General features: G+C 44.7%; 1 protein-coding gene across 1 annotated transcript in view; it reads left to right on the top strand.

The window, feature by feature from the left end:
* FRMPD4 (FERM and PDZ domain containing 4) overlaps positions 1 to 27,355 on the top strand; it is a 181,401-nt gene that overhangs the window by 79,488 nt on the left and 74,558 nt on the right. Inside the window, exons 2-3 of the mRNA XM_060087578.1 lie at positions 6,557 to 6,717; positions 11,222 to 11,324. Coding sequence (XP_059943561.1) covers positions 6,557 to 6,717; positions 11,222 to 11,324 — 264 coding nt within the window. The remainder of the gene's footprint in view (positions 1 to 6,556; positions 6,718 to 11,221; positions 11,325 to 27,355) is intronic.

The raw sequence follows: 27,355 nt of genomic DNA, 5'->3' as shown, positions 1-27,355 counted from the left end.
TGTTCATTGCCCTCAAGAGATGAAAATAACAGCTAATGCTTTTTGAGTGCTTCCTACATGCCAGAGTTTGCTACCTGCTTGACATTTATTCATTCATTTAATTTTCACAGTGATCTTATGAGGTTTTTTCCATTATTATCACCACTTTGCAGATGAGGAAACTGAGGTGCAGGATGATGAAGTTATTTGTCCACACCACACTGCTGGGAAGTGGTGGGACCAGGATTCGAACCCACAGAGTCTGGCTCCACAGTCTCATTCCAGACTACCACACCAGTTCTCGTGTTGGCCCCATACCTGGGCATTTGTGTGTTACCTGTACAAACCGTGAAGCATTAGCTCCAGAGAAAATGTCTCCTGCAATTTGGATCCATTGAGACACGGGACTTGCATTAGATAATGTGCTTAAAGGTCCATCTCCCTGGGACCGTCCTGTGTGTGCAGGAAGAAGGTTCCAGAGTAGGAGTCCCATCCCTGCTCTGTCACAGTGGCTTCCAAATATGTTAAAAGCCCAATGATTTCTTGCCATATCTGCCCTCACCCTGGTCCAAGCCACCATGATATTTTGTCAGGATTGATGCAGTGGGCCCTGAAATGCCCTCCCTGCTTACCAGTGCTCCCTCCTGTCTGTTCTCAGTATGGCAGCTATCACATCACTTCTCCACTCACAACCTTCATACAGCTTCCTGTTTCACTCAGAACAAAACACAAAGTCCTTCTAAGAGCCTGTGTCATCTTCAGCCCCTCATCACTTCTTTACCACTACTCTCACTGTCTCCACCCTCCCCCGACCACCGGCTGCCCGGCTGTCCCTTAGGCATGCTCTCACAGACATAGCTCACCACAGGACCTTTGCACTGCCAAAATGCCCCTCTCCCCAGACATTTCCTGACCCCTAGCATGATCTCACAGTACCGTCGCCTGGCAGCTCTCCAGCCTTCCTCCCTGCATTGTACTTCTCCTTAGTACTTAAAATGACCTGATATGCCATATGTTTTACCAGTTTATTAAGTTATTCCCTGTCTCTGCACACTGGAGTGAATATTTTATTTTTTTATTCTGCTTTTGTTCCTGTTGTACCTCCAGAACTGAGAAGCCAGTAGGGGGTTCAATAAACATTTGTTGACTAAATGAATAAATGAATGCATTATAGAGTTGTTTTGGAGAACTAAATGAACTAACATATGGAAAGCATCTTGAAAAAGGCTCAGCATGAAGTTAGTGTTTAATAAATGTCAGGTATTAATAAAATAATATTGTAATACTCATTAAGTGAATGATGAATTAAAAATTGGAGACTATTACTTTTATGTAGTGGAAAGAGGATAATCTGTCTAGAGATGCTTTGAATATTTTAACTTACATTTTTTTATTAGTTTCTGCTTTATAACAAAGTGAATCAGTTATACATATACATCTGTTCCCATATCCCTTCCCTCTTGCGTCTCCCTCCCTCCCACCCTCTCTATCCCACCCCTCCAGGCGGTCAGAAAGCACCGAGCTGATCTCCCTGTGCTATGCGGCTGCTTCCCACTACCTTATCTACCTTACGTTTGATAGTGTATATATGTCCATGCCTCTCTCTCGCTTTGTCACAGCTTACCCGTCCCCCTCCCCATATCCTCAAGTCCATTCTCAAGTAGGTCTGTGTCTTTATTCCTGTTTTACCCCTAGGTTCTTCATGACATTTTTTTTTCTTAAATTCCATATGTATGTGTTAGCATACGGTATTTGTCTTTCTCTTTCTGACTTACTTCACTCTGTATGACAGACTCTAGGTCTGTCCACCTCATTACAAATAGCTCAGTTCGTTTCTTTTTATGGCTGAGTAATATTCCATTGTATATAAGTGCCACATCTTCTTTATCCATTCATCCGATGATGGACACTTAGGTTGCTTCCATCTCCTGGCTATTGTAAATAGAGCTGCAATGAACATTTTGGTGCATGACTCCTTTTGAATTATGGTTTTCTCAGGGTATATGCCCAATAGTGGGATTGCTGGGTCATATGGTAGTTCTATTTGTAGTTTTTTAAGGAACCTCCATACTGTTCGCCATAGTGGCTGTACCAATTCACATTCCCACCAGCAGTGCAAGAGTGTTCCCTTTTCTCCACACTCTCTCCAGCATTTATTGTTTCTAGATTTTTTGATGATGGCCATTCTGACTGGTGTGAGATGATATCTCATTGGAGTTTTGATTTGCATTTCTCTAATGATTAATGATGTTGAGCATTCTTTCATGTGTTTGTTGGCAGTCTGTATATCTTCTGTGGAGAAATGTCTATTTAGGTCTTCTGCCCATTTTTGGATTGTGTTGTTTGTTTTTTTGCTATTGAGCTGCATGAGCTGCTTATAAATTTTGGAGATGAATCCTTTGTCAGTCGCTTCATTTGTAAATATTTTCTCCCATTCTGAGGGTTGTCTTTTGGTCTTGTTTATGGTTTCCTTTGCTGTGCAAAAGCTTTGAAGTTTCATTAGGTCCCATTTGTTTATTTTTGTTTTTATTTCCATTTCTCTAGGACATGGGTCAGAAAGGATCTTGCTGTGATTTATGTCATAGAGTGTTCTGCCTATGTTTTCCTCTAAGAGTTTGATAGTGTCTGGCCTTACATTTAGGTCTTTAATCTATTTTGAACTTATTTTTGTGTATGGTGTTAGGGATTAACTTACATTTGCAATGGATGCTAAGGCAGGTAGATAGGGACATCAGTGAAGTCCCCCTTTCCTATTGTCCAAAAAGCACTAGAACACACCCTTCCCTGGGCAGGTTAATGATCCCCAAACATTGCTGCACTTTGAAATCACCTGGGAAGTCTTTTTAAAAAATTGATCCAGGGTCCTCCCTGGTGGTGCAGTGGTTAAGAATCTGCCTACCAATGCAGGGGACACGGGTTTGAGCCCTGGTCCAGGAAGATCCCACATGCCGTGGAGCAACTAAGCCCATGCGTCACAACTACTGAGCCTGCGCTCTAGAGCCCACGAGCCACACTACTGAAGCTCGCGTGCCACGACTACTGAAGCCTGCACTCCTAGAGCCTGTGCTCTGCAACAAGAGAAGCCACCGCAGTGAGAAGCCCTGGCTCACCGCAACTAGAGAAAGCCCGTGCGCAGCAACGAATATCCAATGAAGCCTAAAATAAATAAATAAATATTTTAAAAAATTGATCCTGGCTTCCACCCCTAGATAGTCTCATGTGATTGGTCTGGGATGAAAACTGGGCATTAGAGGTTTTTAAAGCTCTCCAGGTGATTCTAATATGCAGTAAAGTTTGGGAACCACTGCTGGAAGCTTTTCGCAGTACTGGCAGCAGCATGGGGACTCATCTTCCCTAGTCCTGCTCTACAGTTGGAATTGAGAGTTGTGCCAGCCAGAGTTTGATTCTCTGTAATGCAACTCCTACTACCATTAGCAAGTCACGTCACCTCTACAACCTTCATCATTCAGAATGCCTTCTGTGGATTCTGGTGCAAACTCAGAGCTCAGGGCCAAAAAAATGTGGATTTCCCCTCCCTTTTTTCCTTTGTTCCCTCTGGGGATAAAAGGAGAGACTCATTTCCAGATGTACCTAGAGTACAGCACAATCTTGTTACTGAGTCTAAGCTCGCACTGCTCGCCACACAAAAGGCCAGTAGATCAAGAGAGGAGTTGTTGGGGCAAGGAATAAGCGACTTTATATGGAAAGCCAGCAGACCGAGGAGATGGCGGACTACTGTCCCAAGGACTATCTTACTCGAGTTAGAATTCTTTTGTACGAAAGGCGGAGGGGGTGTGTCTGGTTACTGTGAACTTCTTGGTGCCAGAATCCTTTGTTCTTATATTGGTCTGGTCACAATGTTCCTACAAACCTCCAACAAGGCATTTGTTGTTTTCTGTTCTTCAACTTTTAATCTGTATATAAACGGGAAAGTGTTGTACGTTTAAAGGTCAGAGCCTTGAGAATGGGCTATCCTGTATATTTCAGGCTGTGGGCAGCATTCTTTTACAAAGGCGCAGAGGCAGCATGACTAAGCACAGACAACGGAGCACAAGGGTTAGAGCTGAAGGAATAGATCCAACATGGAGTCAGTTTGTTCTTCTCTGTTACACTCTGAGATGGAGCCATCTTACAGAGGAGACGAGAGAACAGAAAAGTGTCCACGACCCCCCAGGTAGCCCCACTCTCTACCAGGCACACACAGCTGGGCCTGTTTCAGGCCTGTGAGAGATCAATGTGGAAGGTCAAGTTCGCCCAGCAGGGCCTGCTGTAGGAGTATGAGAAGTCCTCCTGGTGTCCTAGTTCCCTGCCCTGACTTCCCCACCCGTTCCCTGTGTCTCAGTCCCTCCCGCCCAGGGCCCCATCTGCAGCTCCTACCCTGGACGCTGGGGCTCACCCTACATAGGTTCTGCTGGTTTAATCAGGGTTTTGAATTCTTTCCTTCAGACTGCCAGGCCTCTCCATGAGACCTTCTGCCCACCTGAGGTCTGCCCACCTCCCTTTGTCCCAAGTGTGTGCGCCACCATGGTAGCCACGTCTACTCTCTGGGTCCAGACAAATGTCTACAGTTTCACAGAAGACAGCCCCTGCCCCTTTGGCCCTATAACACCACCACTCTGAACCTGGATGTTTCTAGAATGGTGGTGAGACATTGGGGATAGCACCCTACCAAGGCCAGCTTCATGGGCTTGTGATCCACGCAGTCACAGAAGGCCCTGGGCTGGGTTTCACCTTCTGCCGTCTTGAAGTTCTTAATCATGTTGGAAGGACGGCCCCTGCATTCTCATTTTGTACTGTCCTTGCAAATTATGTAGCTGGTCAAGCACGTGACACAGAATCAGAAGACCTGGTGTGAATCGCACCTGGCTTACACCTGAGAAGTGTGTGACCTTGGCCCAGTTATTCTTCCTCTCTGGGCATTTACAAAGAGGAGGTGAGCGGGGTCAAACTCCCTCTATCTCAGCGGCTGTGAAGATGAAACAAGGTAACAGATGAGTGTCAGCACGTGGCACACAACGGGTTCCTTAGCAACTAACACTTCTCTTTTTCCTAGTGTTCCAGATCGCAAACTGCTAAATCAAAAAGACATTTCCTTCCTTTCTGTTTCAAAGGGATTTTAAACTTTTATTTTCCTAGCCAGCGATATATGCCAAAAGGACAGATTTAGTGGGTTTTCAATGATTTTTCTTAACTCTTACTCATTACACTGAAGGACAATAGGATTCTCCTTCTCTGTCCTTCTTTATTACATTTGAACAATATGTTGTCCAGATGGTGTATGGAGTAGCATCTTTCAACGTATTTTTAAATGATCTTCTTCTACTTATTGAAGAAGATTAGTGGGAAAAAAAATTGAATTAAGGCCGTGTCATTGAAATAATCTTGGCTTACATATTTAAGGAGATTTCTAGTGTTCAAACTAATAACTCTTCCCCAAAAGAAGTCTGCCTTGGATGATGTGCATGAGTGAAGACTTCATTAAGAGTCACCAAAGTTGATTTTCAACCCAACTCTCTGGCATACCAACCATGGGCCCTGAGTAACAATGAGCCGCTGTTTTGATCTCAGTTTCCTCCTTGGCAAAATGCAGATAATAATACCTGCTCCGCTCCTTCATTCTCAACGTTGTTTTGTGGATCAAATGAGCTATTCGTGGAAGCATTTTGAAAATTTTTGAATGCTGTACATTTTTCAAGTTTGGATTATCGATAAGAGTTCCGAAGTTTAAGTGTTAACAAAAAGATTCATTTAAATCATTTGAAAGTCTCTCTGGAACAGAAATGCCAAGAGTTAGTTCTTCAACTTCTTTGGAAAGGGAGACTGTATTTGACACCACGATAACCTATTGCCACCAAAATGATCCCCATCACTTCAATTTCACTGGAGCCAAAAGCCATATGCGTTACCCACTAAATGTCCAGAACCCTCTGAGGTTCTTTCTCAACACATCAGTTATAATTTGATAGTTTTCCACAAAGAAATATCTTTTTCTGTATTTAATTCAATTATTTATTGAGAATCTACTATGTGCCAGGCACTGTTCTATGCACCTGGGATAAATCAGTGAATGAAACAAAATTCCTTGCCATCGCAGAGGTTACCTTCTAGTATGGAGAGCAGAACAATGAAAATAAGCATGAAAATAAGTAGGTTCCACAGCTTGTTAGCAAGTGATTAGTTCTATGGGGGAAAAAAAAGTAGAAGAGGGTGAAGGGATCTGGCTGTGGGGAGGCAAGGCTGCGATTTTAAAGTGTGTGACCAGGATAGTCCTCTTTCAGAAGCTCACATTTGAGCAAAGACTTGAGAGAGGTGAGGGTGGGCCATACACACATCTGCAGGACAAGCATTTCAGGTTGGGGGAACAGCCAGTACAAAGGCCTCAAGCAGAAGTGGGCCTAGAGGTTTCAAGGAAGAAGGCAGCCATGTGAGAAGCATGACAGTGGGTCTCCCCACATATTCCCCACTCTCTACCGAACAGAGAAGAGAAGGTTTTACAACTAGAGAGGATGCGGTCGCTGGGCCATTGCTAAACACGTACACTGATGCCGAGTTTCTCTTCTGTGTGCTTTTCCCACAGTCACATGACACAGGCAATCCCATTTGATGACCCTCGGTTGGAGAGCTGCCAGATCATCCCTCCGGCTCCTCGGAGGGTGGAGATGAGGAGGGACCCTGTGCTGGGGTTTGGTTTCGTGGCAGGGAGTGAAAAGCCAGTGGTCGTCCGCTCAGTAACGCCAGGTAAGCACGCAACCCCAAGGCTCGGTCTGTGGGACCATTCACCACCCCCTGCCAGCATGACCACTGTTCCATTTCACAAGCTTCATACTGTTCTGTTTCAGGCTGTGGAGTCTAATTGAGTTTTCCCATCACCTGGGTAGAGCCAGACCACCAGAGGGACAGAAATGGCTCTGCAAACGAGGTTTTAAACTTCCTAATCCATCATATCGCCAGACTTAGGAAAACACTGATCCATCATTTGTAACCATGGAGATGACCCACTTCTTAATGTATGAATGCACGCGTTAAGAGGCAGGAACGGTGCTGTTTTCAGTAAGCTGCCAACGAACTCCTTAGTGCAAAAGCAGAAGGTTGTGTTTAAGCTTCTCTAGGATTTAGGTCAGCGGTCCCCAACCTTTTTGGCACCCGGGACTGGTTTCGTGGAAGGCCGTTTTTCCACGGACGGGGCAGGGGCGTGGTTCAGGCAGTCGTGTAAGCCATGCTTCAGGCGGTAATGCAAGCGATGGGGAGCAATGGGGAGCGGCAGATGAAGCTTCACTCGCTAGCCCGCCACTCACCTCCTACTGTGTGGCCTGGTTCCTAACAGGCCGCGGACCGGCGCCAGTCTGCAGCCCGGGGGTTGGGGACCCCTGATTTAGAGCATTGGGGTGGTTGCATTCTTTTACAAAGATGTGCTCCCCTCCCTTTCCACTAGAGGTAGAATGTATTTCGCCACCCCATTGCTGTTGGGCTGGACCAGGTGACTGACTTTGGCCAATGGCATATTAGCAAAGATGACATAAGCAAAGGCTTGTAATATGCTTGTGGAGTTGAGCTCATTTCTTGGGTTTCTGCCACGGCCATAAGAAGAGTTTCCCTGAAGTAGCTGTTACCCCTTCACAGCCCGAGCCCCAAAATGAACACGTGGGGCAACCAGCCTGCAGCCTAGAGCTAAGTACAGGCTGACCTTCAGTGTACAGCACAACTGCCCAGCCAAGCCTGCCCTTGATCAGCCAATCCACAGTCATTCGAAAGACCCATAAGCATGAGAGGAAACCCTACTGGGTTCTGGGGGTGTCTTGTTATACAGTAAATGCTGACTGATACAGTGTGTGGCACATCTGTTAAATTCTACCGTACGGTCAGATAATTAATGTACTTGGTCTCAGTCATTCTCAGTATATAGATGTTCCACTGTCAACACAGCTGAATATAGTAGACTATGATGCCATTGCCTGACCTGGGCCACCTTTGCCTTCCAGAAATAATGCTCTAATATTTATTTATTATATGTATTTATATACTTATTTTAATGGCTTGTACTGGATTTATTTTCAGACAAAAGGAAAGTATCTTCTATGCTGTCTTTCTCCGGGATTTTGCAAATCAGTAACAGAGTTCAAAAGTAAAATGCTGTAGTCAAGAGCGTCAGACCTCCTGGGTTTGATGGACTTGAATCCTGCCCCTGCTCCTTATTAGGTTTTTTTTAGCTTCCGTGATAACTCCCCTACATTTCAGTTTGATGTAACTTCTCTATATCCTTTGGATAATGAGGATCATAGTGTCTACCTTCTAGGGCTAAGGGAGGGAATGAAATGCATTGGAAGGGTGCCAGGTACATACTTAGTCCAGGAATGTTTATTATTATTATTATTATTATTATTATTATTATTATTATTATTATTAAACTCTAAACTATTTGGCCAGTTGAGTCTGTCAGTTAAGGGAAATGAAAGCCAACTAGTGAGCTAGTATAGATTATTAAAGTTGACTCCATTTCTCCTCACTTTGACACACTCTGCCCCAGGGCCAGCACTGCGCATACAGCCAACCCCTTTAGACTTGTGCAGAAAAGCGTAAGTTCCCTGTTCACTCCTACCACTGCCTCAGCACACAACTTCTTACTTTGTCTGCTGAGCTTTTTATTTCATTAGCTATAGATCATAGTTGTTGAACTCAATGCAACTGAGAATTTTATTCTCAAAAGTAAGAGATTTGTTGTTGTTGATAATAATGAAATAATCCATATGCTTTCCTGAAGAAAGAAAACAATGTAGACAGTATAGAGGATAGAGTTTTATAAAAAATCACCCAAGTTTCTACTACTGAGAGTTAACCATTATTAACATATATAGAGAGAGCATATATATAGTAGACAATTTTGTGCATACATTTGCATATAGTATGTATCATATATATATAATGTATTACATGTATATATATGTATATGTGTGCATACACATATTTTTTTCCTAAATGGTATCCCATTTAGCGTGCAGTTTTGTACCAGTGGGACACTTTAACATCTCTGGTTATGGGATTCTCCAAAGTGTGTGTCCTCCCCAGAGCTAACTGGAGATTTGGGTCTGGTTTTTCGCTTTCTTGTATCGCCTTACTGCTCCTTCATCCTTTTCCCTTCCTTGCCCTCAACTTTCCTTAGAGTCAGACTCTCTCACCTACTGTTCGACGATTTTGAGAAGAATAGACAAAGTGCAAACTAAGATCAAAGAGCACTGTTTCCAGTCATGTTTATGAGTGAAAATGCTGGTCACATAAACTGTGTCTATCATAAAATGACTCTACTGAGTCATTCCAACGATAAGTGATTCCAATGGTAAGACCAGCTTTTTCTATAGTAGACAGGCCAGCTTTCAGAGTAAAGGGCATGAGCGTTCTCTGAAGTGTGCCCCTGTTTCATGTTCTTGAAGGAACTGTGTGTTGCTTCCTCCCATAATTCTTGCTCAAACGAGAGTATTTCCATTTGATCAGAAGCATAGGTCAGATGTAAGACTAAGCCCTGTTCATCTGCACATGGTATTCTCATCAGATTACCAGGTAACGTCACTCTCCAAACAGGTAGTTCAGAGATTTTTCTGTATTTGACTAGCATCTGACGTCTAACCATTTCTTTGACTGAATTTGAGTCATTGCTCATACATAATCCATTCGTCATCAAAACTCCCTCAAGTGATTTTCAGAATTCCTTATGTGTGCAAACACTGAATCTCAGTTCTCTCATCTTGAAATGAATATGAGTTCCATATTCTGGCTGTGAAGTGTTCGTTTCAATTACTAAATGAAGTAAAAGTGATAATATTTGAAAGATAACATTTCAGCTGTGCCTATTATCCAGATACACCTCTGGAAATAAAATTAAAATCCCAGTACCATATAGCACCAGATCAATATTTGGGGAGTAATTCCATTAGACATGTGAAGATAATCCATATTATCCAAGTATTTGTTTTAAGGTCTTACTTAATACAGATGTGTGCTTCATGCAGCTGTGTCTTTATGTGTCAAGAGACCTGGCAGTGACCAGTTTTTGAGTTACAGGAGCAAGTTCAAAGAGATGTTGGCCACCTTGAACTTGGAAGTGTCCACAGACCTAAGCTGACATCCAGTGCAACCCTTCCAGGCAATTCTTTCCCCTGTGTGAGCCTCAGCTATGTCATTATATGGAAGGGATTATAGCATTTAGAGAGGTTACTAGTTAGAACACTTAGCGTGTTGCCTGGTACACAATAAATGCTCAACAAATATTCGTTCTCTCCCTCCTCCTTGGAAAAACATTTGGAAGAGGCTGTGACGGATCAAGACAAAAACATGAGTCCTCTGTGGTCACACGTGAGCCCTGCCACAAACATCCCAGCACAGTGAAAACCACAGAAATGACCAAACGCCCTCATCTCCTAGCTGACACAGGGGACTGCTGCTTCTTTACCAATGCCAGCTTCCTTCCTCCCACCTTTTAGGCAAGAATTATTAAAATGCTCATGATAGAATTACCCCCACTTGCTGAGAGCAGAGCCCCACTTTCTTGAACCCTCCTCCCCAAGCATGTAAGTCAAGACCCAATCCTACCAGTCCCTCCTAGCACCCTCGTGTTCAGCGGCCTCACGGGCCGCCACAGAATGCCATTTCCCTGGTTGTGCAGAGTAAGTAAATGCAACTGTGTTCAAATCCAGATGTGCTCAGGTGGTCGCAACTCTGGCTGCCGGGGATCAACCCATCTGACTGGCTACCTGTCGGGGGAATACCTTCTTCTAAGGGTCCCGATACCCAGGGTATGGTCAGCTGGCTGGCAGCCTCAGCAGCCCCTGGGATCTTGTGAGACGTGCATTATGTCACCCCGCACCCCTCCTCCCCTACGGAATCAGTCTGCAGGGCGACAGGGTCCCAGGTGATGGATTCCTAAGCCTGTTAAAGTATGGGAAGCATTGCCAGTCTCAACCTTACCTGAGAAGTTTGAGAGGAATGTTGATACCTGAGTCCTACCTCTGGAGCTTCTGATGTCACTGGCCAGGGTGCAGCCTGGGCCCCAGGAGCTTCTCCAAAGCTCGCCCCTCCCCGGTTCTGTCTCGTGTGGAGAAGGACGATGGAGAGAACACGCGTTCTGTGGGTGGGTTTTGTTTTTGCTGAGAGCACCCCTTGCTCACAAGGAATCATGACAGGGACAGGAGGCTACAGATGGATGGATGCCCAGTGGTCTTCTCACCTGCTCTTTACTCTCATCTGTCTCCAGGTGGCCCCTCCGAAGGCAAGCTGATCCCAGGAGACCAGATTGTGATGATCAATGATGAACCAGTTAGTGCCGCGCCGAGGGAACGGGTCATCGACCTGGTCAGGTAGGCGACGCACTCACTGGGGCCCCGGCCGGTGGCTGCGCAGCTCTGAGACCTCACCCCACAGAGGAAGGGCTTCCCGTGGGCCACTTAGGGGCAGAAACACCAGCTGACACATTCACCTTGAAAATGCTGTTGGCACTGCCCTCTAATGTAAAAAACCAGGCTGAGTAAACAGAGACACCTACTTGCCCGCTCTGTGAACATTCGGGGTGCATAGGCTGAATGAAATAATCCTATTTCCACTGCTCCATCCAAGGGTTGCATTTTGGTTTCCTTCCAAAATTACTAACACGTTGATATTCCATAATCAAGGAGATCAGCATGCAGTACTTTAGATTCTAAACATAATCCCATGGATACACAAACATACCGTTCACCGATTTTTCATACTTGACTGATTCATTACTGAATTTTGAAATCTTCAACAAAGGAAAAAGGATCATTAGGTCAAAAGTAGGACAGTTTTGAAAATGTGCTTGGTTTATTGGTTTAGTTTCATCATAGATGTAAATCATTTGTTATGTGATATTCTTACGGGGGCACCACAAATGTATGTTATGTGATGTTAAAATATTGGTCAAGAATCTTCTTCGAAGCCCACCAGAGTTATACTCCCATGGTGAATTTAGGGCAAAAGGGGTCTTTAGAAGTTTTCCAAATGAAGCTGTGTCTGTTAGATGAGTGGACCCCCTCATGCTGCGGGGCACTGGGGGATACTGACTGGCTTGCGTGACATCTGTCTCTTATAAACGGATCTTTTGAGGCGAGATGGAATCAGAAGTTAAGGCTCTCAGAACATTTCAAACCGAGAAGGGGATCTTCGAACATTTATGCTCTCTCATAGGAAAAGGTACCTCTGTACCCTGAGAAAGGCAAAAAGTAGAGGCTTTCTGGGGTTTTCTGGAGAAAGTTGCTTTCCCAAGCCTACTTCAGCTTCTGCTTTACGCTGAAGTGCTGGCTGGTCACACCTCCTGGGAAGAACTGGGACAAGGGTGAGAAGACAGAGAAATAGAAATAGAGAAGGCGTACTTTTAGGGTAACCAACTGTCCCAGTTTTAGCAGGGAGGGGCCCACATCCTGAGACGGCCCTCCGTCCCCAGATGGTGGGCCTGGTCACCCTACTTTAGTGTAGGCTCCAGAGAGTGGAGCCTGCGCAGCTGGCTGGCAAAGTGCCTGCCCTCACTGGGGCGTCCAAATCCCTAAAGGACGTTCCTACATGGGAGCGGGCACTGCGCCTCGTGTTGGGCACCCGGGGGCACTCCCTGCCATTCTTCCTGGGGACCAGGAACACAAGGGTCAGGAGCAATGCCGCATTTTGTGCCCTTGGGAGGGAGCTGCAGTGTGACCCTCTGGAACCACTTCTCTCTTGAGACGCGTGTGGGTGTCAGCGGGAACACACCTCGTGCGGGCGGGCTCTGAGCCTTATGTGGGCTTGCATCCTGGAGCGCCGTGCTGGGGCTGATGACAGGTTGCACGGTCATCGTGTTGTCCCCTAGGCGCACGCTTCTGTGATGGGTCCTATTGATTTCTGTGCTCAGAGGATGACAGAAGAAATAAACTATCTCTGTTTGTGTTTGCTGTGACTGAATTGCTGGCTGCAGGACAGAAATGGAGGAAAAGCCGTCTAAGCATGTGATCATGTCCTAGCCATCCTCCCAGGGCATTTAGAAAGATTTTTTTTTCCAAAAGAGATTTTCCCTTCCGGTTTAATGCATCGTGGAAGAAAATGGCATCTCTGTAAACAGAAGTCTCTATCGGACTTTTTATGTAATGGAGCTCAATGAAGATTTGTTGGATAGATGAACCAATTAAAAGAAGGGAGAGCAGACAACAGCTTGCGGTCCAAATCCAGCCTGCCTGCCACCTGTCTCGGACAGCCCAGCAGCTAAGAATGGTTTTTGCAATTTTTAAAGAGTTGGGCAAAAAATAAGAGAATATTTTGTGACACAGAGAAATCATATGAAATTCAAATTTCAGAGCCCATAAATAAAATTTTCTTGGAATCCAGCCACACCTGTTCATTTACATATGATCTAAGAAGGCCTTCTCCCTGCCGTAGCAGAGCTGCGTACTCGCGGCAGAGAGCTGGGGCCCGCAGAGACGGAAACGTTGACTATCTGGCCTTGCCTGGAAAGGTATGCTATGCCCTGCTTTAGGAAATATTAAGGTAACCAATCACATTTTCTTTGGTTAAGTCAGATTTAGATTAAAACCTCAAATCATATACGCAGAGAATTTCTCTCCGGATGGGGTTGTGATTAAAACAAGATTCCCACATACTTGATGACGGGGTTGTGTTTGAAATGGGTTGGCGTGGAAATCATGCATGCTTTTTAAACAAGTACAGAAAACTCTCTTGCACTTGTCACAGCCCGTCCCCTCCCCATCCCCGGAGTTGGGGAGAGGGAGCTGAGCTCTCTCTGCGTGAACTGTGGCTTCTCTGATTAGCATTGGCTGTCGCCTCCCTTCATGTCCCCAGTACCTACATGCTGGCTCTTCTGTGAGGCTCATCTGTGGGTGCTTTGGTGGCAGGAGAGGAGGGCACCCTCTTGGCACTAGCTTTACTGCAAGACCTCTTGGGTACGGCACCAGCCAGACCGGCTCTTCTTCAAGATGTCCACTTGACCTCACCCCAGAGGGGAGGACGTGAACTCCCATGGCCTTGCGGCCTTCTCACAGCTCCATGGTTCCCCCCAACCCTTTCCAGAAGGAGGGGGGAAGAGGAGGAGGTGGCTGGTAGTAGCTCATCACTTCGGGCCTCCTCTTAGAAAGCTCTGGCGAATGCCGTTTGTTCGCAGTTGACTTTAGAACGTGGTCCGAGTGTCCCTTGGCTGCTGTCATGGCTAGATGACAAGGGCACAGTTTGAATCAGGAATGATGCTTGATGTTGTAGAAGCAGGTGACCTGGATCCCGAGTTCCGTGAGAGCAGAGACCTTGTCCGTGTTGTCCTCTGCCATGTCCCCACGGCCTGGCCCAATGCTGGGCCCATAGGAGGTGCCCACTAACGATGTGTTGAGAGCATGTGTGCTCTGAAGAACGCTCTTCGGAAATGACCGATTTAGATGGTTTTCCCCAAGCCCTCCTACAGCTGTTCTGTTGAATGTCAGCTAATGAATCTATCCCTCAGAAAAACATTCATTGTATTCACCGATTTATCACACGTTCTCCGGCACCTACTACAGATGCAGGCCACCAAGCTAGGCACCCCATCCACGGGGACAGGTGAGCCAAAGCCTTCAAGGAGCTTACGTGACACCTGTTCAGGTGGGACCTCTCAAGACAGACAAGTCCCCCACTGGCCACTTGAGGGAATTGTCAGATTTGAAAGGATTTTGCTGGTGGTAAAAACACACCGGCCCAGATGCTACTGAGATGGTGAACACGTCATCCTAAAACTCACTCCCTTTTAATCTCAAGGCAATACATTTACCTTTATAAAAGTAACAGGGTGCTTTATTTAACCAAATAAATCTAAGTTCAGTAATACAGTGCAGTTCACAGAGGTGAAATGCAGCTGGTTGTGGAGTCATTGTGTTGAAGAGCAGATACCTTTAAATTCATTAAACCAGAATTTTGAAATAATGTATTTCTTCTCACTAATGAAAAAGTTCATCCATTAGAAAATTTTCCTGTGCCTTCCCATCAGTTTAGTCATCTGTCTGCCATATGTATACTAACCTGAAAATTCAGCCCTTGTGAAATAATCTATTTTTTATTAGGCTTCTCAGCCGATATTAACATCTGTATCTTACACAAGATAAATTCCCTTTCTATTTGATAAAATATCTCATTTTCTTAGCCACTGAGGGAATTTGGGAAAACACTCATCATTTTAATAACACTATAAAATTCTCTCTTTAAAAATTGGCGTCCATTTACTTGCCTACTTGGTTTGGTCTTATTTTGTTCTTTTTTTCCCCATTGCCACATTTGCTCATGGATCATTTTTTGGTTCCAGATCCATTTGTGTTTCTTTGTGGATTATTTTTCTTATCACTTGGCTGCGCTATTGTAAAATTTTTTTCTCTTGAGAAAATGAAAGAGTTTCTTGGAGACCAATTTACTGCTATAGTAACCACATTTGGGTTTTTTCATGTATCCTCAAAAAGAGCTATAATTGCTGCACTGAAATTAGATGAATTCCGTTCATTTCATAGTTTTCTAAATTTTTAACTCAAACTCATACTTAGTAGTGGTGGAGGAGTGAAATCTTTGAAGAATTCATGCCCTTTGCAAATTACCATATCTTTCTTCTTTACAAGTATCCAAGGATAATTTCCCTTGGCTTTTCACTAGACAAATTAACTTAAAACAGTCTCCAAAATTTTATTTTTAAAAACTATGGCATATAATTGCTCATAGACATTATGATTCATGCTCCATCCCCCAAGGCTAGCCAATCCAATTAAATTCACTTTTTAAATTAATTTCTTGAATTAATTTACAGTGCTCACAATTAGTGAGCATTAACAAGTAGCAAATGTCATGTAGAGTACTGGGAATGTATAAATACCTAAAACATGATTCCTGCCCTCAAGCAGGAGACTTCTAGTTAATTGCACCATATTTGGGGGGCGGGTGGTGTTGGGTGGGAATGTTTGGTAGGGGTGGACAAGGATGTGCAGGGATGTAGTGATGTGGTAAAGAGTAGCTGCTGACCCAGCGTGGAAGGGCAGGTTTATGCATGGAGAGAGGGTCGTAAAATAGATCTTCCCCTTGTCTCTGGGAGCCCCAGACCATCCTGAAGGACACTCCCTTTCCAGCTGGCAGACATGGACATATCCATTGCCCAGATGCCGTCCTGGACCACAGTCTCAAAATTTCCTCCTGCCCTCCCTCAATCACCTCATCAAGGCAGCAGCAGAAATCTGGCTCACGTTAGGTGGGAGGTGCTAGTCTCTTGGGATTCGGGAGCCACTTGAGAATCTGATAAACACCATGGACTTATACCTCCACCCAGAAAAATCCACATGTATACATAGTCTTGCGTGTAATATCAGAATGTTCCTTGACCCCCCTGAGGCCAACCCCAGTTTTAGAGCCCTAGCAGCTGACTCTGGAAATGCTGGCTCCCTTTCCATGGTAGCAGTAGAAGCTGAGGGCTGCCCACCCCATAATAAGAAGGCCCAAGGCTTGAACTGGAAACTAGTTCCGCCTTCTCGCCTCCTCTGAAATGGGGCAGCTAACTATTCCTCCATCTGTCTTCTCTCATCACCTAAGCTGACTATTCCAGCTGATCTAATTAATGAGCACTGCTATAGCTATGGCCCCATCTACACAAGGTGGCCCACATATCTCACCCCTTCTCTACTAATAACCTGGAATTGGAGAGCTTTTCTTGGGAGCAGTAGGGTTCCTCCGATAAGAAAGTAACTATAAGAAATAAAAATAGATGATAAATTACTAACGACTACTTAAATTCACAGAGGTGAAGAACACTAGTTTTTAGTAACACTCCTTTTACCTAAGTAACTAATATACATAAACACATGCCAACCAACGTCAAATATTCATTTTAAGACCAGGAAGATTATCCGGGAGGACTTGTATTTTCCTGGAACACTTACATCCCTACAGAAGCAACGAGCCAACTCACTTCTACAGTCAAGATCAAAGCTTTGTGTATAACTGTTAAGGATAACTTTTTGACACTTAAAGATATATATTATTATAATATATAATATAATATAAACTAATATAAATATAATAATAATTGTTATTATCCCAATGATGAGAGTTAACATGTCTTAAGTCCTTGTTATATGCTAAACCTTCTGCTAAACACTTTTCCTTAGTGTTTAGACCAGCTATACTTGTATGGTACATGCTTACCATGCCCTGTCCTGAGTCTTTCTGTGTGTTAAAACTCATTTGATCCTCCCAATGGTGAATGGGTACAATGCTTACCCATTTACTCTAATTTAAAGATGGGAAAATTGAGGCACAGGGAGGGTACGGGATGTTCCCAAGATCCCATGGCTAGTAAGAGGTGGAGGGAAACCCAGTCTGGCTCCTGAGTGAACGCTCTTAACCCCGCTCATCATGTGTAGTCCTCACAACAGCGAGCAAATACCGTTAATTGTACTCACGTAATAGAGTGGAAACTGAGGCTTAGAGAGATTGAAGGGCTTGCTCAACCTGGGCACTTGCTCAGGGCCTGGAGGGGGGCACGCAGTGGGAGTTGAAGAAAGCCAATACAACTTGCTGGGACCAAGCTGGCTCTCTGGCATATCAAGTCCTTACTTGGTGGGCCCAGCAAACAACAGAGCTGGAAATGAGCTCTAGAACCTGGGTCTTAGTGCCTTCACCCCATAGACAGCTCCACTCCAATTCTGGATTAGGCAAAAATAGCCTGTCTCCTATTCCAGGTTGGCCAAACATTTGCCTTGATTTTAGTAGGAAGCACTGAGGAGTACCTGCTCGTTGAGGTCAGCGGGAGCCTGGCAGGCTTAAGTGTGAAATAAGCCATTTAGAAAGGGACCCATCTAACAATGAGATCTGTCTTTTTGTCAGCCCCTCCTCATCAGAATGATAATGGAAAGTCAAATCAGATCATGTTCCAAGAGCACTGTGTCTGCAGAAGAATATTTTCGGAAGGTCACCTTCCTGTCTAATTTCAGCTGGGCTTAGATGCCTCAGGGTGCTGCGTAGTAAAAAAACAAAGCAAAAACATCTACTGAGCATCCTGCACATAAAATATGCATGATGATGTATGATATAATAAAGCCTTATTATAGTAAAACCAGCAAGCACTTTCAGTGGAAACACAAAGGAACAGCCCCTTGGTATGCTGACACTACAGACTGTGGTCTCACCTAATACACACTTGCAGCGTACACATTTTCTGACAACTGGACATTACAGAGCCTGGGGAGAAAGAAATTGGCGATTCTGGAAGATAGAAGGTGTGGGAAAACGTTCTAATATGGATAGTGTAGAAAAAGATTTGAGTCCATAGTTCATAAAGGTTATAATGACATATAATGATGAAAATGAATGAGAAAAATGTCTTCACCCAGATTATTTTAATGTCCCTTAGATTTTCATAGCCATCTCCCACTCTCTCATTAAATCTCTCCATTACTGTAGATACTTTTATGCGACTCATGTATGGAAAATAAATGTTGGAGATGGAAGAACCAGAAAAAAATTTAAACTAGGGCATGTTTCCAGTTATCTCATATGGTTGACACTACCGCATGTCTTACCTCGTATTAACAAGTACCTTACTTGTATTAAGAAAAAAAAATGGAGGAAGATAATTATTGGCCTTACGCCACGTTCCTTTAGAACTACAAATTTATAAAGTCTTCCATGCCCTTTGTATAAGTAGCTGAAAAGGAAAAAAAAATTATCTTGGTGAGCCTGTGATCAGAACGTGCTTGGGATCAAGGTATAAGCCTCATTCCCTAGAGATTTTAGTAGAGGGTCTCAGGTACTCAAAGCCAAATCCTGTTTTTTGTTTGTTTGTTTTTAAATTATTTATTTATTTATTTTTGGCTGTGTTGGGTCTTCGTTGCTGCGTGTGGGCTTTCTCTAGTTGTAGTGAGTGAGGGCTACTCTTCCTTGCGGTGCGCGGGCTTCTCATTGCTCTGGCTTCTCTTGTTGCGGAGCATGGGCTCTAGGCACGCAGGCTTCAGTAGTTGCAGCACTCGGGCTCAGTAGTTGTGGCTCGCAGGCTCTAGAGCGCAGGCTCAGTAGTTGTGGCGCACGGGCTTAGTTGCTCTGCGGCATGTGGGAACTTCCCGGACCAGGGATCGAACCCGTGTCCCCTGCACTGGCAGGCAGATTCTTAACCACTGCACCACCAGGGAAGCCCCCAGATCCTGTTTTTACAGGCAACGCAGTGGAGGGTGTGGTTGGCAAGAATCTCAGGCCATACACTCAGATGTGCAAGAAGTGTATTGTTATTTATCTGTTATCTGTAATAATCCAGATTTTATTTCAAATCCTTATCCTAGTGTATGGATAATTCATCCCATTTTCCATGGTGCTGAGTCTACATTTGGAGGGAGAGGGTGTAATGGGAGGAGGCACTGGGAGAGGTGAAATGTGTCCCCTCTTTGGCCACGTCATCCATCTCACCAGAATTCACTGAGATATCTTTGTGCCCATCTGGTCCACCTTTGATCACTCACGTAGGCAGGGAGCTACTGTGTCATTCCTTGTCCACTGCTGTCAACCCTTCCAAAGCCATGTCTCTGTCATCTTGGGTGCACTTGCCCCTCCTGAGCCATACTGGGACCCTGAATAATTCCAGGGCTAATTCCCTCTGGGATCTTGTCACCTTCCGGGTTCTGACTAGGAAAGAAGACACCGTCGTTGTGCTCTTTAATCCCACAAGGCTTTGTGGAGTTTCCTAAGGGACTTTTCCCAGAGGATCAACTTCTCAAAAGAGGGGGAGCGTGCCTTCCTTTCCCAGGCACCCACAAGTTGGTGCTCTTCTGCTCGCCCCCAGACTCTCTCCATCTCCCCCAGCCTCTCACTAGTCCCCGTTCTGGAGAGGAGGGGGCTTCACTCTCATTGATCAAATATCCTTCCTAGCCCTGAGCTCCTGGAACCTATGTATTTCTCTACTTTCTTCTGTAACAACCCTGTCCTGCAGTGATGAGTGTTTTGTGGTCTGGCTGACCAAATGGTCAAAGAAATAGAGCTGACCAAGCACAGCAAAGAAATGGGCATGGAGGTGAACAGCGGTGAATATTTCAAAATATTGTCCTGCTACCCATTGAGAAGACATATGGTGTAGAAATCAGAAGAATCTGAATTCAAGTCCTGCCCCTGCATTAGATTAACTGTGTGTGACCTTGGGCAATGACTTAATTTCTATAACCCTCAGTTTCTTGACCTATAAAATGAAGACCTACCTCGTAGCATTGTTGCGAGAGTTCCGTAAACCACAGTGAGTAAAGCTCTTAGCAGGGTAAGAGCACATGAGGAACTCTTCATAAATTTGAGTTACTGTTGTCTTTGTCCAGGTCACCATCAGCATCATCGCTTAGAATTTGCACTTCTAAGGCTTTGTCTTAAGGGTCGAAGGAGGTAATGTACAGGGGAGCGCTTTGTGACTCGTCACCAGCTGGTCTCTGTGTGTCAGATGCCGTCATTGCTGCTCCTGGGAGATTGGAGCACAAACCCGGAAGTCAACCAAAACCAGAGAGGATCCTGGGTAGAAATCTCATCTTTTAGGTTAAAGACAACTTGGGGAACAATTAAAAGCCCTGAAACTGAGGGTTTGCAAAGGCAGCCAGGACTCATCCCTGGGGTGCTAGAACCCAGCGGTGATTGACAGTGAACTTGACTTGGGACCACACAGGTGTGCAGCAGTGGGATGAAGTGTGCAGTGTGTTGTGGCGGGAACAAGAGTGTCGTGTCAAATGGGCACAGGGGGTGTGGAAAAATGCAAGGCTGTTGGCGTGTGCCCTCCTGAGGTTGACATTAGGTTAGGAATGACCTAAATCAGGGGTCAGCAAACATTTTCTGGAAAGGACCAGATAGTAAATATTTTAGGCTTTGCAGGTCATGGTCTCTGTCACAATTCAACTCTGCCGTTGTGGCATATAAGCAGCCATAAATGATATGTAAACAAACAGGCATGGCTGTGTTCCAATAAAACTTTATTTACACAAACAAGAGTGTGGGCCGGATTTAGCCCATAGGCTGTTGTTTGCCGACCCCTGACTTAAACCAGTGAAACTGAAAGAGACTTGATCTGAAGATAAGAGGACATAGAGGCAGAGAAATAAAGCAGAGGGTGCTGGACATTTATTTTTATTTTTTTTGCCAGCAATAATAATAAAGATAGAGCAAATGACATGAACTTCCTGGGCACCTAAAATCCTTTTTGGATGGTAGAGAGGAGGGAAAAAAATAATGAGACAAACAGGTAGATAAACATCAAAGACTTCTGTGATGCTTTTCCTGATCCTCCCTAATCACCCCCCAAAGTAGTTAATTACTCCCATGTCTTGATGCACTGAGGGGTGTGTGTGTGTGTGTGTGTGTGTGTGTGTGTGTGTGTGTAGTTTATTGGGGGGGGGCTGCACCACACAGCTTTGGGATCTTAGTTCCCCGACCAGGGATTGAACCCAGACCCTCAGCAGTGAAAGCGCAGAGTCCTAACCACTGGACCACCAGGGAATTCCCCTGTCCATATATTTTTATTATAATCTGTACCACACGGTGTTACCGTTATATGTAAACTTGTCTTTGTCACAAGTCTGTGTGGTTTTTTTTTATATAAATTTATTTATTTATGTTTGGCTGCGTTGGGTCTTCGTTGCTGTGCGCAGGTTTTCTCTAGTTGTGGCAAGTGGAGGCTACTCTTTGTTGTGGTGCGTGGGCTTCTCATTGCGGTGGCTTCTCTTGTTGTGGAGCACAGGCTCTAGGTGCGTGGGCTTCCGTAATTGTGGCACATGGGCTCAGTAGTTGTGGCTCGCGGGCTTAGTTGCTCTGCAGCATGTGCGATCTTCCCGGATCAGGGCTTGAAGCCGTGTCCCCTACATTGGCAGGCGGATTCTTAACCACTGTGCCACTAGGGAAGTCCCAGTCTGTGTGTTTCTTAATGACAGGCACCAGGATTAAGGTAGCACTAGCTGCTGTAACAAATACAAACCCATACAAAGGTTCAGTCACAATAGGAATTTATTTGTCAATCACATAAATTCCTGATGGAATGGGTACTCCTGATTGCTGGATAGCTCTCCTTAAGGGAGTAATCTGGGGACCTAACTCAGACCCTCTCCCTTTTGTGACTTTGCCATCTTCAACACCTAGCTCCTGGTTTGTCCCCGTCAAAATGCAGACGGGGAAGAGGCTGGAAGGGCCATGGAAGATTTCTTCAGGTCAGGCCCAGAATGGGGTACAGCACTTCTGCTCCCTTTCCTATGGCAAGAAGGCAGCCACATGGATGAATCTACCTACACGCAGTTCAAGCCAGAAGCAGGTCCATTGCTTGTCTCATGCTTTTGCATACTGTGTTGATTTTAGCCTTGACACATCATATGTTCCAGACATCTCCATCACTCCATCAGTAGCGTTTACTGTATCATCTCTGTCTGCCTCACTTCTGCTGACGTCACTGTTCTCAGGCTCCTCACATCACCTTAGTCTCCATTCACAGATTTGAAAGAAGGTATTTGGTAAGTGGTTTAAATTCTCCTTTTGGAATAAACCTGCCCGCCATGTCTTAATCGAGTGTCACATCATATACCGAACATAACCAGAATCACATTTATGTCCGCACTTAAGATGATCTCCAGTTTTACGTTAAACTCAGTAACTTGTCTTTCCTCTGGGAAAAATCAGTGTTTTCTGTCCTTCTGTATGGGGTTCTAAGGGTTATATTTATGCCCTGAGTGATCGTTTACGTATGAACTTGAAGATAAACATACTTCTCCTTTTGTAACTGAAGCAGCATCCATGCTGTGTACTATCACTGTGCCCCCTTCTCGTCCTTAAGATGCAGAGAGTGTGGTAGTGCAAAATAGACCTGCACCTGGGAGAGAGAAGATCATGGTTCTACACCAGGCATCTCCCAACCAGCTCTGTCAATACGATCATGTAACAGCTTGAGAGTCCTCACCCCCAAAAGGTGGGGATGGGGAACCATAGGCGTTCCATCTGAGGCCATTTTTCGTTGTACAGCTCTCTCTGTCTTTGAATGGCAGGACATTTAACATCTGTGGTCTTATCCACTAAATCCTGGTGGTGCTCCCCAGCCACTGGGGATGCCCCTACCCCACTGAGGACCACTGGAGGTGACTGATAGGAAATGCTTCCAGCTTAAGCGTACTGTGATCCGTAGTCAGCACATCTTACCTTTTTCTCAAGAGGGTGCAGTTTTCAAATTCCTGCAGGTGAATGGTTCCAGTGGGTGGAAGGTTCCAAGATGGCAGAATATCCATGAGATGATTGAAAAGAGAGGAGAGAGGTAATGAGGCAAGTACTGTCCCTGTTCCCAAGCAACAGAGCAGGGAGCAGGGACCAGGGAGGTAGCAATTATCAAGATCCACCCCTCTCCCTGCTGGGAACCCACCTGGTGTGGTAGCAGAGACCCCCATGTTCATAAATAAAATGGTAGGACAGTGGATTTTAGTTATAAATAGGATCTATAAAAGTGTACTGGCTTATAAATCTGAGGCGGAAAGGGATTCTTTGAACAAGTAAGATAGAGAGATAGATTTTGTACTTCCTTGACACTCTTTTGCAACCTTGCTTTTTCATGCAAACAGAAGCTGCTGAAAGAGGCACTTGAACTGAAATTTAAAAAAAAAAAAAAAGGAAAAGGGAAGCAGCCCCCATTTATTACTAAGCCCTTTTCTGGGCCACATACACAAATCCTGGCACATCTCTGTGACTGGGGGTAATTGGACTCAATTTATGGTTAAGGAGACAGGATTAGACAAGTGCTAACTGAATGCAAGGCTCTGTACTCTACTAGAAAGTTCTGTAATTTGGTCAAGGTCAGTTGAGCAATACTTGATGAAGCCAGGAAGTCAGTCCAATGTCCACTCCCTGTTGCCGCTTGTTGTCTAAGGGATCCTTAGACACTGAGCAGGCCAGTCTGCGGTGGATGTGTGGATTCAGCCACCAGAGGATCTTTCCTGAATAGTGAGAGCTGAATAACACCCCCAGGACCCTTGCATGACCCAGGCAAGAGGGGAACTCTCCCAAGACAAAACTGAGAATGTTTCCCACCAGCCAACTGGGTACGGTACATTATTTAGAAATAGAAAGAAATGGGATATTTCTTACAACTAGTGTAAACTATCTAGTCTTTTGTTTTAATGTTGGATAAAATGCAGGAGCAAGGAAAATGGGGACTTTCTTTAGTGCCATTTGTCCACTCTGAAATACTTTTCAATTCCACATACAAACATATGAGCTCATGTCTCTCAAATTGGCCTTAATTTCAACACCTCTGCTTATTATTAGTATTCTATGTGTTTTAAATCAGTCTTTATTAAGTGTGCCAAGTTATATACCACCATGTAGTAGACATTAAAAAGCAGTCAAGAAGCCATTTGAGGGCTTCCCTGGTGGCGCAGTGGTTGAGAGTCCGCCTGCTGATGCAGGGGACACGGGTTCGTGCCCCGGTCCGGGAAGATCCCATATGCCGTGGAGCGGCTGGGCCCGTGAGCCGTGGCCGCTGAGCCTGCGCGTCTGGAGCCTGTGCTCCGCAACGGGAGAAGCCACAACAGTGGGAGGCCCGTGTGCGGCAAAAAAAAAAAAAAAAAAAAAAAAAGAAGCCATTTGATAACACCTGAAAAGATAAAATATAGACTCATTTTCTCCATGTGATACATATGGTTAGACAAAAAAGTACCCCAAAACTGTAGATCTTGTCATTTAGACAGAAGCAGTTGTAATGTGTTATGATTCCAAATAGGATTTCACTTTTATTTCAGCATCTTTGCTTTTTTGTATTCTGAGCATCTCCAGCCTAAACAACCAAGGTGAAATTTGTTACCGATTCTAGGTCAAATAATAAAGGACCTCGAAAACAAAAGGTTTGTTAATTTTTCCCCCATGTGAGAACTTATCACTGGTAAACACCCTTCTTTCCCTTTTAGCTCCTTGCTGCTGTTTTATTTATATTTTTATGCACAAAATAGTCTACATCTCTGTGTCTAATAAATGGGATTGCTTTGTGGGCTGAGCATTCTTGGATTTTTACAAGTAGCGTGTCGGAGCTGAGTTTTCATCACACGCTCCAAAACCCTACCCCAGGGTGTTTTCATTTATATTTAATGTTAAATGAAGGATATTAGAGGTGGAACAGACTGTTCTTCATTGAACCCAGTCAACCACATCAGCTCACTCTGAATTCCGGAAATAACATTTGGAATGTTCTTTCTGATAGAGCACTTCAGGGTATTTGGGTAACTTAGAGCTTGGTAATTTTAAAACTGAATAGCTAAACACAATAACAAAGGAAGCCTCTTTGGGGATTTATAATAAAAAATACCACGTTTGGAGAAAGCTTCCAAAAGTGCGAAGATTTAAAAAAAAAAAAAAAACGCACATTTCTCACCCTTTAATTTCCTGTGTGTATTATGTTTCTTAACCACTGTGAGGTACCCGTTTCCATTATTTGGCAAAGCAATAAAATATGTGGGAGGGCCGTAAAAGTAGCCTTCCCCTGTAATTTGTTTTCTTTCCCCGTGAAGTCCCTCTCCTTAGGCCCTCAAATATACAGTATGTCCGGGCCTCCCTGGTGGCGCAGTGGTTGAGAGTCCGCCTGCCGATGCAGGGGATACGGGTTCGTGCCCCGGTCTGGGAGGATCCCATGTGCCGCGGAGCGGCTGGGCCCGTGAGCCATGGCCGCTGGGCCTGCGCGTCCGGAGCCTGTGCTCCGCAACGGGAGAGGCCACAACAGTCCTAAAAGTAGCATAGCTGTGATTAATAAGAGCCTTTCAGGTAGAAGTGAAATGTAATTGAAACTGCCTTAAACAAAAAAAGGGAATCGGGCTTCCCTGGTGGCGCAGTGGTTAAGAATCTGCCTGCCAATGCAGGGGACACGGGTTCGAGCCCTGGTCTGGGAAGATCCCACATGCCGTGGAGCAGCTAAGCCCATGTGCCACAACTACTGAGCCTGCATTCTAGAGCCCATGAGCCACAACTACTGAAGACCACGCACCTAGAGCCCGTGCTCCGCAACAAGAGAAGGCACTGCCATGAGAAGCCCACACAGCGCAACCAAGAGTAGCCCCTGCTAGCCGCAACTAGAGAAAGCCCGTGCACAGCAATGAAGACCCAGTGCAGCCAAAAAAATACATACATAAAATAAATAAGTTCAAAAATAAATAAATAAAAATAAAATTTTTAAAAAAAAGGAATCTGCTGGCTGGTGGGACTCAAAAGGATGTGGGGTGCAGGTGATCAGGCACAAGGGAATTGGGAATTCTTCACCCTCCATCTCTTGGCTCCGCCCACTTCCTGCCCTGGCCTCTTTCTCTGGAGCACTCTCTCCCAGTAGTGGTAAGGCTGAACCACAGCTCTAGACTTGCATGCCACTAGCCTAAGGACCCAAGTGGATGAAAGACCACCATTTCCTACTAAATCCACCCACACTTCCCAGATGGGACTTTCGCTGGCCAGGTACGGTGACACTCCACCCCCAAACAAGTGATTGGCACTCAGGGAGTGGACTGTGCCTTGGCTGGGGGGCGTTGGCGGAGAGGGGCTAGGTCCAGGTCATGCAGTGGAGATGGGATCAGCCCTACCTGGATTATCAGTATCTAGGAGTGGGGAGGTTGGTTCTGCAAAGGAAATCTGGTGGCTATTACTAAAAGAATGGAAGCAACTGCCACTACAACTAGTCACTCATGGCGGCAGGTTGTTTTGGACACATTTTATTGTGGAAAATTTTGAACAGGATCCTAAGTGTAGAGAATAGCATAGTGAACCCATGTTCCCATCACCCAGCTTCAGTAGCCATCAACTCATGGCCAATCATCCATACCCAAGACACTTCCCCACCCTTGGATGACATTGAAGCAAATTGCAGACATTGCATCATTTCATCTATAATAATGCAATATGTGTCTCTAAGGAATAGCATTCTTCATGAAAAATAAAATCCCACAATAGCATTATCACACCTTACAAGTTAACAGTATTTTCTGAATCAAATATCCAGTCAGTACTCAAATATCTTCCATGGTCTCATAAAATAATTTCTTATTGCAGTATATTTGAATCAAGATCCATATAAAGTCCATATTCTATGATTTGTCAGTATGTCTTTTAAGACTCTTTTAATCTGTGGTTTTTCCTTCCATCTCTTTTTACTGTCTTGCAAAATAATTTATGTATATTTAAAGAAACAAATTTTTTGCCCTGTAGAGATTCCCAGAGGCTGAATTTTGCTGTGTCCCTGAGTGTCATGTCACATGATCTGTCCTCTGATGTTTCCTATAAGAGTCTGATCTGCTGTCTTATGGAGGATGCTGTGTATTTTCTTTTTTTTTTAAACATCTTTATTGGAGTACAATTGCTTTACAATGGTGTGTTAGTTTCTGCTGTA

The sequence above is a fragment of the Mesoplodon densirostris genome, chromosome X (assembly GCF_025265405.1).
Source record: "Mesoplodon densirostris isolate mMesDen1 chromosome X, mMesDen1 primary haplotype, whole genome shotgun sequence".
In the NCBI taxonomy this organism is placed as follows: Eukaryota; Metazoa; Chordata; class Mammalia; order Artiodactyla; family Ziphiidae; genus Mesoplodon; species Mesoplodon densirostris.
This window is presented reverse-complemented; position numbering and strand designations above follow the sequence as displayed.